The sequence below is a fragment of the Phyllostomus discolor genome, chromosome 3 (genome assembly GCF_004126475.2).
Source record: "Phyllostomus discolor isolate MPI-MPIP mPhyDis1 chromosome 3, mPhyDis1.pri.v3, whole genome shotgun sequence".
Taxonomy (NCBI): Eukaryota; Metazoa; Chordata; class Mammalia; order Chiroptera; family Phyllostomidae; genus Phyllostomus; species Phyllostomus discolor.
The window spans coordinates 4,443,800-4,462,006 of NC_040905.2; the positions used below are offsets into that span (position 1 = coordinate 4,443,800).

Genomic DNA, 18,207 nt, shown 5'->3' on the forward strand with positions numbered 1-18,207 from the left:
TTATATATAACATAGTGTGTGTGTGTGTGTGTGTGTGTGTGTGTTAGACAGGCTAAGACAGACATCGCCTGCCCTGCATCTTCAGCAAGCTGTCTGCCAGACCCGCCGGATCCTGCAGGATGGAGGCGGGAGAGGCAGCGCTGGGCAGTGGCCGCCGCACATCCGGCGCGTGTGCAGCGCACGAGCGCTGGGGGAGCGCCGCACGATTGAAGGAGGGCCGGGCGCAGTCGCGGGGCGGCTGTGAGCTCGGGGAGAATGCCCTGGGGGAGGAGGGCAGGACGCCGGGCCCCTCCCATTCCGCCTTTTCTCCTGCGTCCGGCCACCCGTGAGTGTGCTCGGGGACTCCTGGCACCTACGGCAGTGCCCCGAAGGGCTGGCCTTGGCGAGGACCGTTCGGGACCCGCCGGCACCATGCGCGCCCTCCCAGGCCTGCGGGGGCCCCGGGCGCCGCCGCCCCAGCCGCTGCTCCTCCTCTGCCTCCTGGCCGCCGTGCGCCCGAGCTCCGCGGACAGCCATCCCCCAGGTGTGACGAATGCAGGGCCGAGGAGGGGTGGAGGGGGCGCGGGAGGTCGGGCCCCGCCGTCGGAGGGCATGGCCGGCGGCGCGGGGGGCACGGCGGTGGGGAGAAGCGGGAGGATGCTGGCGACGCCTGGGGACAGCGGCGGCCGCCGCCTCCCTTTGGCCGCGCTCGGGTTATCCAAGTCTGACGAAGGGACCGGGGCTGCCTCCGCTGTGGGTGGTAAGTCGGGGACCCACAGCACCCGCCGGGAGTCAGGGGTAGTTGTCGGCAGGAGCGCGGAGTCTCGGCGCTTCTAAGAAGAGGGCGGTAGGGTGTCGGGGCGCGCGTGGGCGGGTACAGGCAGCGACTGGCCTCTGCGAAAGTGACAGTAATCTGAAAGCCAGACTCACCGAGGCCAACTCCCTTCATCTGAATGGATAGTAGAGCTTAAACAGCGCCTGCTCTCTCCCAGGCAGGTGGGGTGGCCTTGGGGATGTGGAGCAACAAAGCAACCAAACAAAGCCTGCAACTCACACCCTGCGCAGTGTGTGCTTTTCATCCTGGTCTTTGACAGCGAAGTTTTTTTGTTTTTTTTTTTTGTTTTTTTTTGTGGTGGTGGTTGTTTTGTTAAAGACACTTCAAAAGAGGGATTTATGGGCAGGACGTTATCAAAACACCAAATTTGCCATTTTTAGCTTCACCTGTTTCTCATTACTGTTTATGTGGAAGGCACTCCGCCTGACCGGTTTTCAGAGGCCCGCTCCTGTGTGATAAACGGCAGCGTCGGGTGACAGGCCGCAGCTCAAGTTGGCAAACAGTGTCCATCCGTTCACTGACATCGGGCTGTTACTCTACACGGGGATTTTAGCTTTTCACAGGAATTCATTTTATGGCTTACAGATTTTTCATAGTATACCGCAGAGATGGAAAGATAATCAACGTGTGAGGTTATTTATTTTTAAAATACATATCCTCTCCGAGGCCCAGCAACCTTTTGGGTTGCTTCGGTTTCTAAATTTCCTCACCCCGCTCTTTTTCATTCATGCCACGCATAAAGACTTGTCTCGGCCATTTGTCCTGCCCAGGCTGTCCCTAATTCTTCCACCCCTGATTCACCCCTCACTCACCCAAGAACATGGTAGATATGAGGACCCACGCACTCTGGTTAGTTCTAGAACGTTGGGTCTTGATTGGGCTTCGTGTTGGCATTGCCAGGGAACTTCAAAATACCCCCTGGATACTGTCCTCAGGCATTCTGGTTCAGTTGGCCTGGGATTCAGCCTGGGCATCAGGAGTGTTTCAGTCCTCTGTGATTTTAATCACGGGATCCGGAGCAGGTTGGAAACCACGGCTTTAAAATGATGTGGCCCAGAGGTAGCACTGTGGGGTAGTCATTTATTCTGTTGGCACCGGGGGGCCAGGTTTAAATGGACATGCAGAGTAGACTTCTAAAGAGAAACAAGTAGGAGACAAGTGAAAGCAGGATGCATTAGCAAATAAACTGTGGGTGTGCATGCCTTGCCAGTGACACCCTTTCAGTTTCTTGTAAGCCAAAATTACTGATTAATGTGCCATGTGAAAGGCATGAAGGAACATCTGATTTTAAGGAAGCATTAAAAATTGTCAGGCAACCCCTTCTTGTTTTACGGATTCTGCGTCGACCTCCACGAGATTGAGTTTCCTGTTCGCTAAAGGACATGGTAAAGTTTACCGCAATTTTTTTTTTTTAAATCTAGATGCTTTGAACTACTTAGAGATAGATGTTCTATAAACCAAACACTTTCTGGCCAAATTTTCATATGAAACGTGGTTACAGTGTTTTATGTTTGTTACCTAACAACTGCGCACAGTGCTTGGGAATGGCAGGATGTGCAGTCCACAGCGCTGTGTACTAGCTTTCACGGTCCCTGACGCGAGAGGAGGAAATTGGAACTTCGTGAGGTTAAATAATGGCCCAAGGACACATCCTTAATTAAGCAGTCGAGCAGGAAATTTGGCATAGTTTGGTCCAACTCCAGAGCCTGTTCCCTTAGACAGCGTGCTCAGGCGTTGCGCCGGAATAGCCAGGTGTGTCTCTCACAGCCTCCAGCCGCCGGCAGAGAGCGCAGCCTGTGTCGCCTCTCCTGTCGCGCTGAAGGGCCGGCCGGCGTCGTGCGAGTCCTGGAGTGAAGTCAGGCACAGGGGCGCACTCTCGGGCTGTCTGTCCGCTCAATAAGAAATGTGGAAGAAATATCTTTGTAAAGGAGGAGCATGGCTGAAACAGGACTATTCAAACATCACTGTTATGACTATTTTATGAAACAGAAGAGTCAAGGGAATGGGTCTTGTTGATTCACTGACCAATGTTTGCAGGGCAGTGATTTGAAGTGACCATGGTTAACTCCCATCATGCCGCGGCCGATGTGTTGTCTGGGGGGGTGGGGGGGCGGAGGGGGCGGGGCGGGGGCGGAGTGCCTGCAGGGAGCCTCAGCTCTGCCCGCTGAGGTGGAGCTGTGGTTTCCCGGGCCTGGTGAGCACACACTTAGCCCCGCATCTCGGCTCCAAATACCCTGCTTTACCCAGGGCAACTAGGACTTCTTGGAGAAAGGGCTGACTTTGGGGCTGGGGTGCGGGAAAGCCTGTGTGACAACTGGACCATCTTGTGCCAGAAAGCAATGAGGTGTGCAGAGAATGATGGGTGCCGCCCAAAGGCAGCAGGGGCCGGAGGGAGGGGCCCCCACTGCACAAAGCTGGGGCCGGATGGACATCCAGTATGCATTAGCAGCCACTGAATGATGCCCACTGAATAATAATGGGTAAATACTGATATGAATTATTTGAACAAACCAAGGAAAAGTTTCATGAGGCACAGAATGTTACATGGTTTCAAAGTAACTTCACCCAAAATTCTTACTCATGGAAAGGAGAAAGAGTGACTGTGTAGTGGAGAAGCCTGCCAGACAGGACTTGAATCAGATGACCCAAGTGAAAATGATCAGTAAAGGGGGAAATAAAAATCATGTGCCATCCGACAGGATGCAGTGAGAACCGCAGTCACCTCTGTGGTGTTCCTGGGGGAGGTGTCTGCTCCGAATCTAACCACGTGACAGCGTCACCATGCTGTTAGTTTCCCCAGCATCAAGGTCACAGAAGTCACCCGAGACTGCGGTTGTTCAGAGTGAGGGAGAGCAGAGGGACGTGGCAGCTAATGGCCACAGAGGATTCACAGCTGGGAACTTCTGCTAAGAAGTGCACCTCAGCAAAAAGACTCTTTTGGAAGCTCAGATCCGGTGTGGGGAATGCACGAACGCTGATTTCCCTCTTTTCACGGGGCGGTGTTGGGAGGAGGTGGGGGCAAGTCCTGCGTGGTAAATGCACAGTGGTGTTTTAGAGGGGAGTGGGCCGTGGGGCCACCCGCTTATTCTCAAAGATGCTGTATTTGGAACGGTTCTGTTAGGTTAGGGTTATGTGAAAAGAAAGCAGAAAGAATTCCAACTCTTGCTGAGAACATCTGACATTGAACCACAGGGAACAGCTGAGAAGCAGTCATCAGTGTGTGTCTTTTTTTTTTAAGATTTTATTTATTTATTTTTTAGAGAGGAAAGTGAGGGAGAGAGAGAGAGAGAAACATCAATGTGTGGTTGCTGGGGGTCGTGGCCTGCAACTCAGGCATGTGCCCTGACTGGGAATCGAACCTGCGACACTTTGGTTCGCAGAGTGTGTATCTTTGGGTCCTGTTTTCCGGAGAAGGGCTCGTTCTGCAACAGTATCAAAGTGTGTGGTGAGGCGGCTCGTCCCAAACCCCAGTCCCTCGAAGTGACTTCGGTCTCCCTGGCGCCCCATTTCAGAACACCGAGTTCCACAACATTTTAGAACATTACACGAACGGCGGAAATAAACAATTTAGGACACACACGTTGACATGGAAGAAAAAACCTCACAACGTTTTACTAAAAATAAACTCTCTATTCCTGATAATAGTCACTGTTCACAACTAAGGGACTATCTCAAATAATGTGCAGTTAGTACGGAAATAATAGGTGTTGTCTTTAAAAATAGTGCTATTCTTTTAACTGAAAATCATTTTCCTGGCATTTTTCAAGTGACCGGGGTTATGCCATTACTAATGTATCCCTGTTCCTAAGACAGAATCTTTCTTTTTTTTAAATTGCCTTATCATTACGTTGTCCCAAGGTCCAAAAAGGAATGTAGATGTGGTATTTGATTGATCTTCAAGCCCAAAGGGCTTTTTGGTGGTGTGAACAGCCGGGAGCTAGCTAGTAACTGGGACTGGTTTCCTGCTTTGCGTTTCACACCTCCATCCAGCAATGGGTGCTTCTTCCTCAAAGGTCCTCAAAATAGGCCCCTGTCAGAAGGAATGTGCGGGCAGCTGAGGAGGGAGGCAGCCCAGCAACCCAGAGCAGCCTCTCCCACGGCCTGGGTAGTCTGGGGGCGGGGCCTGAGCAGAGGCGGGGCCTGAGCGGAGACGGGTGGGTGAGGCCTGCTCAGGAGAGGGGGAGGGTGGTGCTCAGGCCTAAACAAGGTTCTGCTGGAGGTGGATGAACTTGAAGATGTTGAAGCTGCAGCCCTTTCTGTTCTTGTTCTAAATAAATACTTAGTTTTGGAGGGGAAAAAAAGCAGAGAAGGGCTGCATGAAGCATCCATGCTTTAAAATATCTGTACCTACATAATGTGGATAGAACAGGACCCCGGGGCTGTTGAAGATTATTAAATATCACGTTGAAGAATCAGAGTTGCAAGTGTACCTGTTTTGAATGAGAGCCCCTTAGTCTTGGCATTATTGACATTTTGGGCTGGATAAACCTCTGCTGTGAAGGGCTGTCATTATAAGATGCTTAGCAGCATCCCTGTGTCATGAGTGAGGAGTTGTGCCCCACAGAAAGAAAGGTTTGGGTCCTGACCCTTGGAGTGTGGGAAAGGGACCTGGCTGGAGATGCAGGTGCAGTCAGGGTAGAATGAGGGCAGACTGGGCCAGGGTGGGCAGGCTGGGTCAGGATAGGCCCCGGGGCGCGTGACTGGGGTCCCTATGAAAGAAAGGCAAGGGGTTTGGATACGGAGACACAGGACCACAGACGGAAGATGGCCACGTCAAGATGGAGCCCTAGGTGCGAGTGATGCAGCCACCAGCCCCGAGACACCGAGGATGCCGGCCACCAACAGGGGAAGGGCGAGGCCAGGAGGAGGCTGCCCCTGAGCCTTCAGCGGGTGCGCGGCCCTGCACCTGGACGAAAGGACTCCGGCTTCCAGAACCGTGAGAGGATGCATGTTGATGGTTTTAAGCCACCATCTCCATGGTCATTTGTTACGGCAGCTCTAGGAACCGAATATAACCCGCTAGAAACAAACAGCGACCTTCCCTAAGTGTGGCAACCACCGTGTCTCCAGACACGGCTGAGCACCCCGACGGGGCGCAGCAGATCGCCCCCCAGTGGAGACACACTGAATAAAATCTGAGTCTTATCAAAGAGGTCGAAACAATTTAAAAACCTATTTACTGTCTTTAGAAAGAGCAGAAACCCTAGTCGAACTTTTGGGTTTTTATTTTTAAAGAGTTTTATTTGGCATCCATTTCACTGTTAAAAATGCCCTAATGATCTCTGCAGGGGTAGTTTGAAGCATATGAATTTGCATACTGTACTTGAAAATACATTGTATTTCAAAAATCACATTTTAAGAACAGAGCAACTTATATTCCTATATGATTAAGTTTTAAAAGTAGTTGGACAAGGCCGTGTAAAAGTGCACACTGCTCTTGTCCTTTGGCTTTTTAATTGTTCTTTATTTTAACGAGTCTAAAAATGGCCTTCTTACCAGTGGTTCCCATAGTGCGTGAAAACAGACAACCTGTGAATTCCTTGTCTGAACTATTTTCTCATGCTGAAAGTCTGAGTTACAACGCCCCCATCAGGAATTTATTTTCTTGACAAACTCTCTCTGAAGTGCACTGTCTGGGAACCCCCCCTTCTCTTCTCTCCGCCACCCCGGTCACAGACAGGGGACAGGAGCACTGGATTCCCGGAACCTGGGAGTGGAACTCACTCTACGGGCCCCGTGTCTAAGCAGTATTGGCAGTTAGGTGCTTTAATGCTCACCCACATCGTGGCTTAAATGGCCCTTCCAACTTGGCATGGTTACATATAGTTGCTTCCGTGTGAAAATATATTTTGATTTCCAAAAGTCTGTTTTATACATATATGTGATCTATTTTTAGGTTATAGTGTTTCTGTAATTGGGTTGCACATTTATAATGCTAAATATCAAAATGCTAAAACTAAGATTTATTTAAATAATTTTATTCATATAGCTAGCAATCAATACATTATGTGAGTGAGAGAATGATATTTATCTGAATAATAGATTTCTCTTACATCTTTCTCCAAGTGAAGTCTAGACCCTTCCCTGATTTTAAAATACAGTCAAACCTCAGTTCTTGAACGTCTCGGTTCTCGAACAACAATTTGGTTGTTGACCAAGTTGTTCATGGAAAAACGTCTCAGTTGTCGAAGAAAGCTTGAGGTCCCCAGGTCAACCTGACAACCCTTTCTTGCTGACACCTGTATGATCCATCATGTGTCTCTCAGATGACTGATGAAAAAAGGTTCAGTTTTGGAACAAATCTGTTCTTGAACAGTTTTCCAGAATGGATTAAGTTCGAGAACCAAAGTTCCAGTATATGAGAAAGAAATTGCGGGAGGGATTAGATCAAATGTTTATTCTTTCTTTTTTTAAGATTTTATTTATTTATTTTTAGAGAGGGAAGGGAGGGAGAAAGAGAGAGAGAGAGAAACATCAATGTGCGGTTGCTGGGGGCTGTGGCCTGCAACCCAGGTATGTGGCCTGACTGGGAATTGAACCTGTGACACTTTGGTTCGCAGCCCACGCTCAATCCACTGAGCTATGCCAGCCAGGGCATGCAAATGTTTATTCTTAAACAGAGGTACAGTTGAACTGATTTTCTGATTCAAATAAAAGCATATCTTAAAACCCAAAGCCATTTTTCTAGTGTGACTTGTCCTCTTTTTTCCTTCCCAATTTTTTTCAGTGTAATGAGGCCCCCAAATTAAATGTGAAAATGTCACCTTAATATCTTCAGTAGAAATTATAGCATCATACTCATTTCTTCTGAAAATGCCAGTAGCACATATAGCAATTTTTAAACATAATGTGCGAAGGATCCTTGACTAGACACCATTGGGTCATCTCCCGTGAACTGTTAACAGGTGAAAACAGGGGTGCTCTTCAGGTCTTTGATGTGTCGCCCTCATGCCCCATCTCCCGGCAGAGGGAGAAAAACAAATCTCTTACTCCCCGGAACAACTAGTAGGTGTTACTCTTCTCTGTTGGCTTTTTTGCCACAGAAGAAGGCCGCACGGAAAGCTTCCAGCCGCGACCGAGACACGGGAGAGCAGGCGAACTTGAGGAAGGCGAGGGGGGTCTCGGCCCCGTCACCCGATGTAATTCGACTTCCCTCGCCCTCCCCTTCTCATGAAACGAAACTTTCAGCAACGAGTCAGCGGTGGAACTTGGATCCGGATTCAGAATGCCTGCCTCTGCGTCTCGTATTTCTTTTTGTGACTCTGCCTAATCCTTTCGGGGAAGTTTTCGGACCACCTCTGCCAAACCCCAGGCCAGTTGGGACCCCCGGCCAGTCTCCTTCAAACACCGTGTCTGCCAACGCAGGGTCCTGGCCGCTGGAAGCATTCAGGTTTACATTCTCAGGTTTTTGTGTTTTTTTTTTTTTTAAATTAAAAACTACCTTGGCTGAACAAAGAATGTCTCACTCTCACTACCCTGACACCTTCTGCCACAGGATCTGGTTTTGCGCACAGGGTGTCTGTGTCTGTTGCTTCTTCCAGGAGCTCTCCCGGGGAAACCACAGCAGCCACGCAAGTTCGTCTGCCCTCGGCCTGGTTCTGTGGGACCTGGCACTCAGTAAAGGGGATGGGAAATATGGTTTCGGTGCGGTGGCTGATTCATAGGTGTCCGACTGTACTTTTCTTATAGGATCTGGTAATCGGAAGTGGTCACAACAGCTAAGCTATTCTGGAACTACAAACTTCCCTACTCTTGAACTTGGTTTTTCTTGGTCCTTGTATTCCTTCACCTTCTATTCCCTTAGATGGCGCCCAGGCCAAGGCTGGCCCTCCTTCCCTCCCTGTTCTAGTTCAGGACCTCGGTGAGCCCATCCATCCAGGTCCCGCCCGCAGCCTCAGAGCTCGCCTCCAGGTGCTACCTCCCGGTGTTCCCTCCCTCCATCCGCCGCCTCCAGAGCCCCTCCAAGGTGTTGGTCAGGCCGTACCTCTGGCGCTCACACGCCAACCTGCATAAAACTCGCAGGCCAGGCGTGGTCAGTGCCGCACACGGTGCTGCTGCTCTAAGATTCTGATCACTCTTGGTCACACCCTGGGGACCCAGCCTGCAGTAACTGTGGTTCCTGAGGCCCCCTGGGGCCCCTGTCACTCATCCTCCTCCTCGGTGGCATCAAGAATGGGATAAGAATAAGAACAAGGGCATTCTGTCAGCTTCTGTCACTCTCCCTGCTGCTGATGGGGTGATTACTCCTAACGAAGGACGACGGTCCCTGGCGGGGGTCAGGGTACGGGACGACCCGTGCATTCTGCCACGCACACCCGGCCGGCCCCGAGAGAACGCCCTGGCAAGGGAGCGGAGATATCAGATCTTCTGTCCTGCGGGTGTCACTGACCCGAGGCCACCGCAGAACAGCTCCTTCCCTCCCGTCCGCCTCTGCCTTAGCCTTCGCGAGACGCTGGCTCTGTACTGTGACCTCTCAGTGAACTGTGCCCAAGAAGAAAAAAAGAATTTTTATTAGGAAAAGGTACAGCCTTTCTGGCAGTGTGTGTGCCCGTGTGTGGGAGAGACAGCGAGAGTAAACGAGTACTTTATGTTGGCCAAGGAAGGGTTTTGCATTTCTTGTAGCCCACGAGACTCTCAGGCCACATCTCCCTGTAGAGTCAGCGCCAGAGGGCAGCAGGACTTGGGTCTTTAACTCGTTCAAGGATGGCTTGCCGGGGTGTCCAGCCTGCGGCCCACGGGCTGCGTGCAGCTGAGGATGGCTGTGAATGTGGCCCAACACAAAATCGTACATTCATTTAAAACATTCCGAGACTTTTTTTGTGTGTGATTACGTGTCACAGTGTATGTAATCTGTGGCCCGAGGCAAGCCTCCTTCTCCCACTTGGCCCAGAGACGCCGGAAGGCTGGGCGCACCCCTGCAAGTTTGCGGGACCCTGCATTCCACCTTCCAGAGCAGCAGAGGAAGTGACGGAGCCTTTGGGCACAGCCGATGGGAGGGCCAGGTTTGGCTCCGTAGGTTTCCTTCATTCGGCAACATTGCGAAGGCCCCGTGTCAGCGAGAGCGACAGAAGCCAGCACTAACTTTGATAACGTGTTCCACACAAAGAGGAAAATGAAATAACCAGAAATAACTTTGGGGGGAAGTATAAGAAAACGAAGCCAGAACAGGCCAGGATTCATTTACACTGAATGAAGTTTAAGGAACGCAGCCCGATTGACAATCACAAGACTTTATTTTCCTTCTCTGACTTGTTTGCTGGAGTTGAAGTAGTTTTTGCAGGAGGGAAGGTCTGGGGCCCTCGCATTGAAGAAGAAGTAGCCTGTGTATGGGGATAAGGAGTTCTGAAGTGAGCGAGAAGGTGGAGGAGCAAAACCTGTTTCCTTGGTACACGTTTTCAGCGGATGATGTAAGGGACAGAGGGGAACACCGCCCCGTGGCCACAGCTGGACCAGGAGGAGTGGCGTGGACTCTCACGGTGTCCCTCCGCCTTCTCCGGCCTGGGGCGCCCGGGCCGCTCTATCCCCTCTGGCACCCTTGACCTTGGCCAGCCTGTCTTTCCCGGTCTCTCACCTGCTCTGCCTCGTCACGCCTTTCTCTTTTCTTGCCGCTCTCATCGAAGCCCTCAGTGTCTTCATTTATGTTTTGTAAAGAAACCACAAATTGTAGGATAAGAAAATGAAGGGTTTTTTTTTACAGCCATTTGATGTAAATCAATAGGGAATTTTCAGCAAAAAAAAAAAAAAAAAGAACATAGAAATGATTGGAAATTTCATCACACTTAATGCCCGGTATCTGTGGAGCATAGGAGACCCAGTGAATCAGATCTTCCTGAACAAATTATTTTTATTTTTTTAAAGATTTTATTTATTTATTTTTAGAGAGGGAAGGGAGGAAGAAAGAAAGAGAGAGAGAAACATCAATGTGCGGTTGCTGGGGGCCATGGCCTGCAACCCAGGCATGTGCCCTGACTGGGAATCGAACCTGCGACACTTTGGTTTGCAGCCCATGCTCAATCCACTGAGCTACGCCAGCCAGGGCTACAAATTATTTTTCATTAATAGTATATAACCTTTTAGCTGTTGTAAACCAGCTTTTAGATAATCACTTAATCCTGATGGGAAGTATAATCACATGTCCTTTCTCTTACAGCTTCATCTATCACAAGTCTACCTGTCCGAGAAGAACGGCTGACAAGATGTGGCAATTTTTCCTTGGAGAGCCATAACATATCACTGACTGGTAACTGTGCCATATTTCAAATACTACAGTGCTGAAATAAGTTTTTATTTTTCATGAAGGCACCGGCTATTGCTGTCTGAAGTACTAATCCTGGCTTGCGGTCCGGTGGGACAAGCACGCCAGTCCCGGATACAGTTGTGGTGTCTGTCCAGCACATACAGGGCCGTGTGCTGTGGGCTCTGTAGTAGAGAATGGGGGACTGATGCCGTGTGGATGGTGTGCTCTGCAGGGAGGAGGCAGCCGGTCCAGGCGGGGAGGCTAAGACAGGCTCTTGAGGAAAGGGTCACTTTCCTCACTCCATGGGACGAGAAGAGGGTTCAGGCTGATTTGCAGATACTCTTATTTTTTCACCCGTTCTCGCTGGTGTATCCACCAGATCCCTCTGCAGTAAAAGGAGAGTTCTGGTAGCTAGTGAACGAGACCTTCAGGCAGATCACGGAAAAAGGCTGACAGTGAGTCAATGACGGTCCCAACTCTGCGGGAACACTCAGTCCACTTCCTCTTTGCGTGGTTTTGGAGGCTAGTGTTTCAAAAGTAACGGCAGAGTTCTTTAACTGAGTGGGAGGGGTCCTCTGTTTCAGTAACAATGGTAATGGTTGAATTAGCATTTAAAAGATCTTAAACCTGTTTGTTGAGTCAATAACAACTTTTATCCAATTACGTGTGCAGTCTTTGTCCTCTTGTGTGAAGAACAGTTTCCGTAGTTCTGTTGGACGGGAATAAAAGGTGGGCTCTTCCCCCTTAACCCCCCACCAGTTGACTCCAATGGGGTGTCTGCTCTGAGCTTTTTTAGTGGAACATTTTTATGGCATTGTACACCTTCTGTTTGTCCCCAAATATCCCTATTCTAATATTTACAATCTATTCTTATTTGTAGAAAGGAATTGCCACACTCCTGCGTGACTTGCTTTTTTACTTCTCGCATGTTGAGATGTTTGAGAGAGATTCGTGTGAAAAAGTTTGTCTTTCCAGCCGCCTGGGGCTTGAGCCGCCCGGGAATGTTGGCGGCAATCCCACCCTCCTCTGCCCAGTCCCGCCGGCGCCCGGGGGAGGATGGTGCCCGGGGCGACAGCGAGAATGGACTTTTTAGTTGACGCAAAGCTGGTTATTTGCCTGCCTAACCTGTTTGCAGGGTGTGACCCCTGGCCACTCTTTCATTCTGCAGCTGCTGTTCAGACCAGCATTCCCACTGTTGTGAAGAGGTCACGTGCTCACGATTCACCGCTTTCTTGCCTTCACCTTGGCCCGATACTCTTTAGTTAAGCCATTTGCTCTCCCTCCCGGGCCCCGACCTTCGGCTTGCCCCCAGTTGGGAGCAGTCCCTGCTGCACGACACAGCTCAGCCTTGCTGTCTGCTTCCACGCGCTGGTCTGCCCACTCTCCTCTCCAAGGTCCCCTGCGAGCTGGCGTCCCCTTCCTTGTAAAAGAAAGGCCTGTTTCTGTTTGATGTTGAGATGCTTGCAGATCCAGAGTTGAGACCATTTTCCCCACGGCAGTAGACTTTTTGAGTCAAATTTTCCCTTCAGCCCAGATGTGCTTTTATGTGACGGAAGAAGAAGTGCACCGTTACTCACTCACTTGGAAATGCTGGCTCTCTGAGCTCTGACTCAGATGATTGTGGTTACAGCGTTGCTTCGGCGGCCTCCTCACCGGACAGTGTGGTTCTAGGAACCGCCTTCCCTGGCATACAAAGTGTAAATCTGAAGACGAGTTTGTGTTTACTGGGGACCATAAGCTTTATTCTCTCGCCTCTCACTAGGGTGGGTGCACTAGGATTTTGAACCCACTTTACAAATGGAACGTTTTCCTACTGTTATAGCACTGTGTATTGGGTTTGCCCCACTATTGATTATATCATTACTCAAGTGTGTCCGCAGATGGGTGCTGACAATAGTTATTTTTAATACGGTGTTCCGTTCCCTCTGGCCATTTTAGAAATTGATCTCTCTTTTGGGATAAAATGTTTCTTGTAGGGAAGCTCAAATGCAATACATGAGTTGCAAATTTTGGACCAACATGGCAGCCATGGCCAGCTCTTCCCGTATTAACTCACCCAGAGGTGCCACAGCCCAGTGCCTAAGAGAATGGAACACCTGACCTTCGATTCACGAAAGCCTGGCTGGTTGTTATTTTATGTTTTGAAGCTACTGCTAACCAGTTACTTAACAGGAACACGGTGTTGACCGCGCGGTCATGTGCGGCCATGCATTGCTTCAAATCCAGGATACTTTCTGAGAAGTGTGTCATTTAGCAATGTCATTATTGTGCAAAAGGGCGCACTGATGCATACCCAGACTGGATGGCCGCCTCCACACCCAGGCTATCTGGTCCACCAACGTTGTACCAGCAGTCTGTCGGTCATTCATGGTCCAAGAAGTCATTACACAGAGCGTGACTGCATCTGTTTCTACATGAAAATTAATTGAATCCCTGTAACAACCCTATGCAGTGGGTATTATTATTCGTAATTTGCAGATCAGGGGAAAGAGGCACCAAGAGAGACGGGAACTGACCAAGGTCATAGGTGGTGTGTCGGAGCTCAGCCTTGAACCCAGGTGGTCCACACCAGGGGCCAAGCCGTTGACCGTGCTGCCACGCAGCAGCATTGTCCTGGCTCAGTCACAGTATCTTCCAGTAGCATCACTGAAATAATTACACCTGCGTTAGATACAAAGTTTTAAAAAACAATGAAAAGAAAGCTGTTTTAAGTGTCTCATTTATCAGTAGGTTTGTGTTGGAAACTGCATTCATGGAGATAATGAACACATTGTGAAGGAATAATTGACAGAAGGGTACGTTTTTTTCCTTCTGATATCATTGTATTTTGAAAACCATCCTTTGATAATGGACTCTTTTTACATCACTATACTAAGTTTTCCATGGTCAGTATTTGGAATTCAGTTTGCTTACACCAACTAGAGTGTTTCTTTATTGTTTCTATTAATTTTTCCCTTCCCTCTGCATATTGAAGTGTTTGGCGTCTCAATCAGTGCGTTACAGTTTAACCAGAGGTTAAAATGAGAACATCGGTGGACAGGTTTCCGCCCACTCTGATAGCCTGGGTGCCAGCTCTCCCGAGGCACAGTGTATTCACCCCGTGGAGATGTGAGCAGCTGGCCTAGAGCAGTTCCCGGTGCGGGATGGATGGAGCTAGATAGAGCAGCTGTGGGGGAGGGACACGCATGTGGATGAAGGTACAGAGTAAAATTTGAAAAGGTTAGTCAAGGTCAGGAAAGGCGGCCGTCCCCTCAAGGTGGGAAGACACGTGATTTAACGATCCCCTGGAGGTTAACAGTGAGTGAAGAAGCTCACTACCAAGTCAGCTGCCCAGCAGGAGTGGACCGGGAACCTGGCGGGGTCTAATCCCATCTTTTCCCTTCCCTCCTGCTGCTCTTCGCATCCTCCCAGTCCTTCAGCATTAGGTCAAAAGCTACATCCTCGGTAAAGCGCATATCCAGAAAGTACTGCTTCTGTGTCTCTGATACCTGTTTAGCGTATTTTATTAATTTTAATTGCACAAGGAAAAACAAGCTCATTTAAAAATATTGACACATGATCTTATTTCCAGCAATATAGTAACTCAGAGAACCTGAAAAGCTCCTGTCACAGGTAGGGAATATAAAATATAAAATATAGGAAGCATTCTTTTAAACACTGAGCTAAGTACACAAAGAAGCCAAGACAATTTGCACAAACCGAAACTGGTAACCGAGACCTCAGACCTCTGAACTTATTCCCTTGAGTTTGTGGCCAGGGCACCTGAGTTTTTAGGAGCCACAGCTGTAAGAACAAAGCCTCGAGTCTAGGCAAGGCGGCGAGCTGGAACTGGAAACCTCCAAAAACCTGATCCTTCCTAAGATAGAAACACAGTGTGGAAGGTTTGACATAAGGGGAAAAAATTAGCTGACCGCCCCAAGGGGATGGGCAGTTGGAGGCTGGGTGTTCGTCCTCTACGGTGTCAAAAACCCCAAACTCCCCTGATTAGTCATGGTTGAAGTGCCACTCTGAGTGAGGGGCAGATCACAGGTTTCCATTACCTGCCCGATGCAGGCGCTCCCAGCCAGTGGCACAGAACCCAGCCCGAGGGAAAGCTCTGGAAAGCAAATGAAGAACATCTGTGGAGGGATGAATGGTCCCCCCAGGCTCTGCCATCCCTACGGAGGACCAGCTTCCGAGACAAACAGAAGGAACACTGGGGCAGCCGCAACCCCGAGAGTGAGCTAAGGAGCAGTAGGCATTGACTGTTCAGAACTTCAGATGTAGAACCACTAGGTAGGGACATAAAAGAAGAAACACAAAAACACGAGAAAATAATATTCTGCTATCAAAAACAAAAAAAGACAAGGTGCATTTGAAAAAAATGGCCAAACAGAACCAAACTTGTCAGAAGGAGGCAATGCCCCCTGTGAACACCGGCTGCTTCCATCTCAGCCCTTGTTTCCTCTGTTCGGGGTGTGTGTGTGCCTGGGCCAGCAGCGTCCTGGATGCTGGGGAATCCTAGGCCGTGCTGTTTGGGTGCCTTCGTACTGCTGGTGGAACCCAGATGTATTGTTCTGAAAGTGCTTCTCGTGATCCCCCAACACTAGTTCTCGGAGATGTAGCCATGTCACGTGGAGCTAGATTGTTTCTTTAACACGTGTGCACAGTAGAAATCTACCAGCTTACTTAGATATTTTTATCTTCATGGACCCTGGTGTGCTTTTCTCTATTGTATTTTATTGTATTGTAATTTTTCTCTATTGTAAACCATGCAGCAATGAACACTTTTATCTCTCTCTCTCTCCCCCTGCCAACCCGCCCCCCTCTCTCTCTGCATGACTGTGTGCATTCCCTTGGATAAATTCCACCAAGTAGAATGGCTGAGTCAGAAACCGTTGCGATTTGATTTTAATAGGTACTTGCAAATTGCTCTCCAAAATAGTGTAACAGTTTACTCCCTCCCCCCGTGTGATATTAGAGTATATATATTTTCTACATCTTGACCAGCCCTTGATGTTACGAAACCTTTCTTGTTTTTGCAATCATGAGGATGAAAATCTATATAATTGTTGTTTGAACTTACATTTTGGGATTGGACATACTTATATATTTGTGTTTTGTTTATATTCTTTATCCATTTTCCTACTGGGTTTATATATATTTAAATTGATGTGAATTGGACAGCTAAAATTTTTTAATATGAATCTGTACTTTCTATAGAAGTTGCAAATATTGTCTTCCATTAGTCCTTAAACTTTTCTTTTTAAAAAAATTTAATTTATTTTATTATTTTAATTTTATTTTAATTGTTCAAGTACAATTTTCTATCTTTTACTCCCAGCCTAGCCCATCACCCCAGCCCTACCCACCTCCCTCCCATTTCCACCCCTCCTAGTTTTTGTCCATGTGTCCTTTATACTTGTTCCTGTAAACCCTTCCCATTGTCCCCTGAAATTCCCTCCCCTCTCCCCTCTGGTCACTGTCAGTCTGTCCTCTATTTCAGTGTCTTTGGTTATATTTTACTTGTTTCTTTGTTGATTAGGTTCCTGTTAAAGGTGAGATCATATGGTATTTGTCTCTCACCTCCTGGCTTGTTTCACTCAGCACAATGCTCTCCAGCTCCATCCAAGCTGTTGCAAAGGGTAGGAGCTGCTTCTTCCTTTCTGCTGCATAGAATTCCACTGTGTAAATGCACCACAGTTTTTTGATCCATTCATTTACTGATGGGCATCTAGGTTGCCTCCAGCACTTGGATATTGTAAATTGTGCTGCTGTGAACATTGGGGTGCATAGGTTCTTTTGGATTGGTGTTTTAGGGTTCTTAGGGTATAATCCCAGTAGTGGAATTGCTGGGTCAAAAGGCAGATCCATTTTTAGTTTTCTGAGGAAATTTCATATTGTTTTCCATAGTGTTGTAACAGTCTGCAATCCCACCAACAGTGCACTAGGGTCCCCTTTTCTCCACAGCCTCTCCAACACTTGTTGTTTGTTGCTTTGTTTATGATGGCCATTCTGACCGGTGTGAAGTAGTATCTCATTGTGGTTTTAATTTGCATCTCTCTGATAGCTAGTGATATTGAGCATCTTTTTATATGTCTCTGGATCCTCTGTGTGTCCTCCTTAGAGAAGTGTCTGTTCAAGTCCTTTGTCCTTAAACTTTTCAATGTGGCCTTTATTGTAGGAAGAAGTTTACTACAGTTAATTTCATTTATAGTTTTTTCCTATTATTTTCAAAGATGTATTTTCAGAGGTGTTTTTCACCCTTCAGTTTTTAGATTACTTGAAATATATTTTTATATATTGTGTGTGACAGGCACTAACTTTATTATCATTATTTTTATACACATAGCTAGTGTCTCAACACTTTATTGAATAGTTCTTTTTCCTACAGCTTTGAAATACCACCCTAGTGATTTTCCAACTTCCCATATGCTATTGTTTCTCCATTGTTGCAATGTTTTCCGGCTTGGATAGTGCTAGGTGAAGTCAGGAGAAAATTCACCTGGTAACCAAAGGCCCCTCTCCTGTGTGCCACACCCACACGAAATGTTCACCAGGCCACACCCACACCTAACAGGTACATTACACACTGATGATTTCTCTTCTCTTCCCATGCACTTTTCAAAAAAGATCTGGTGGTATCTCCTAAGCTGAATTCACAACCCACAAACAGCTTCTGACTTGCAACCTGAAAAACTTTACCTATTTTATTCCATTAATTTCTGGGTGTTTTCCAGCCTTCTTAACATAAATGTTAATTTTTGCAACACGATATATCTTTAAATCTTTGCTCTTGTTTTAAAAAATAGGTTTTCCTATTTCCTGGAGTTTTACCCTTTCATATAGATTTTTATTTTTGAACAAGTTCTACACAAAAATATTTTGGCAGGGGAATTGAACTGATTTTTCACTGAATCTATAGATTAATGTGGGAATAATTACTGTTCTTATGATATTGTATTATGTTGCCATGAGTGATTTAGATCTCATTTGATAGCTATTAGTTAATTTTTTCCTTTTAAAATTTTATTTTATCTTAAACAATTTTTTCCTTTTTAAAAATATTTTAAAAATTACATATATGTACAGTGTGCATGTTTAACATGACAATTTTATTATAAATATAGTGAAATGATACTGTAGACAAGCTAATGAACATATGTTCTCACATAGT

General features: G+C 47.7%; 1 protein-coding gene across 1 annotated transcript in view; it reads left to right on the forward strand.

Annotated features, from left to right (window-relative positions):
• The first annotated feature begins 291 nt into the window (after nucleotides 1-291).
• The window catches only part of EMB (embigin), a 43,033-nt gene continuing 25,117 nt past the window's right edge, over nucleotides 292-18,207 (forward strand). The window contains exons 1-2 of the mRNA XM_036020162.1: nucleotides 292-523; nucleotides 10,965-11,054. Coding sequence (XP_035876055.1) covers nucleotides 412-523; nucleotides 10,965-11,054 — 202 coding nt within the window. The 5' untranslated portion in view covers nucleotides 292-411. The remainder of the gene's footprint in view (nucleotides 524-10,964; nucleotides 11,055-18,207) is intronic.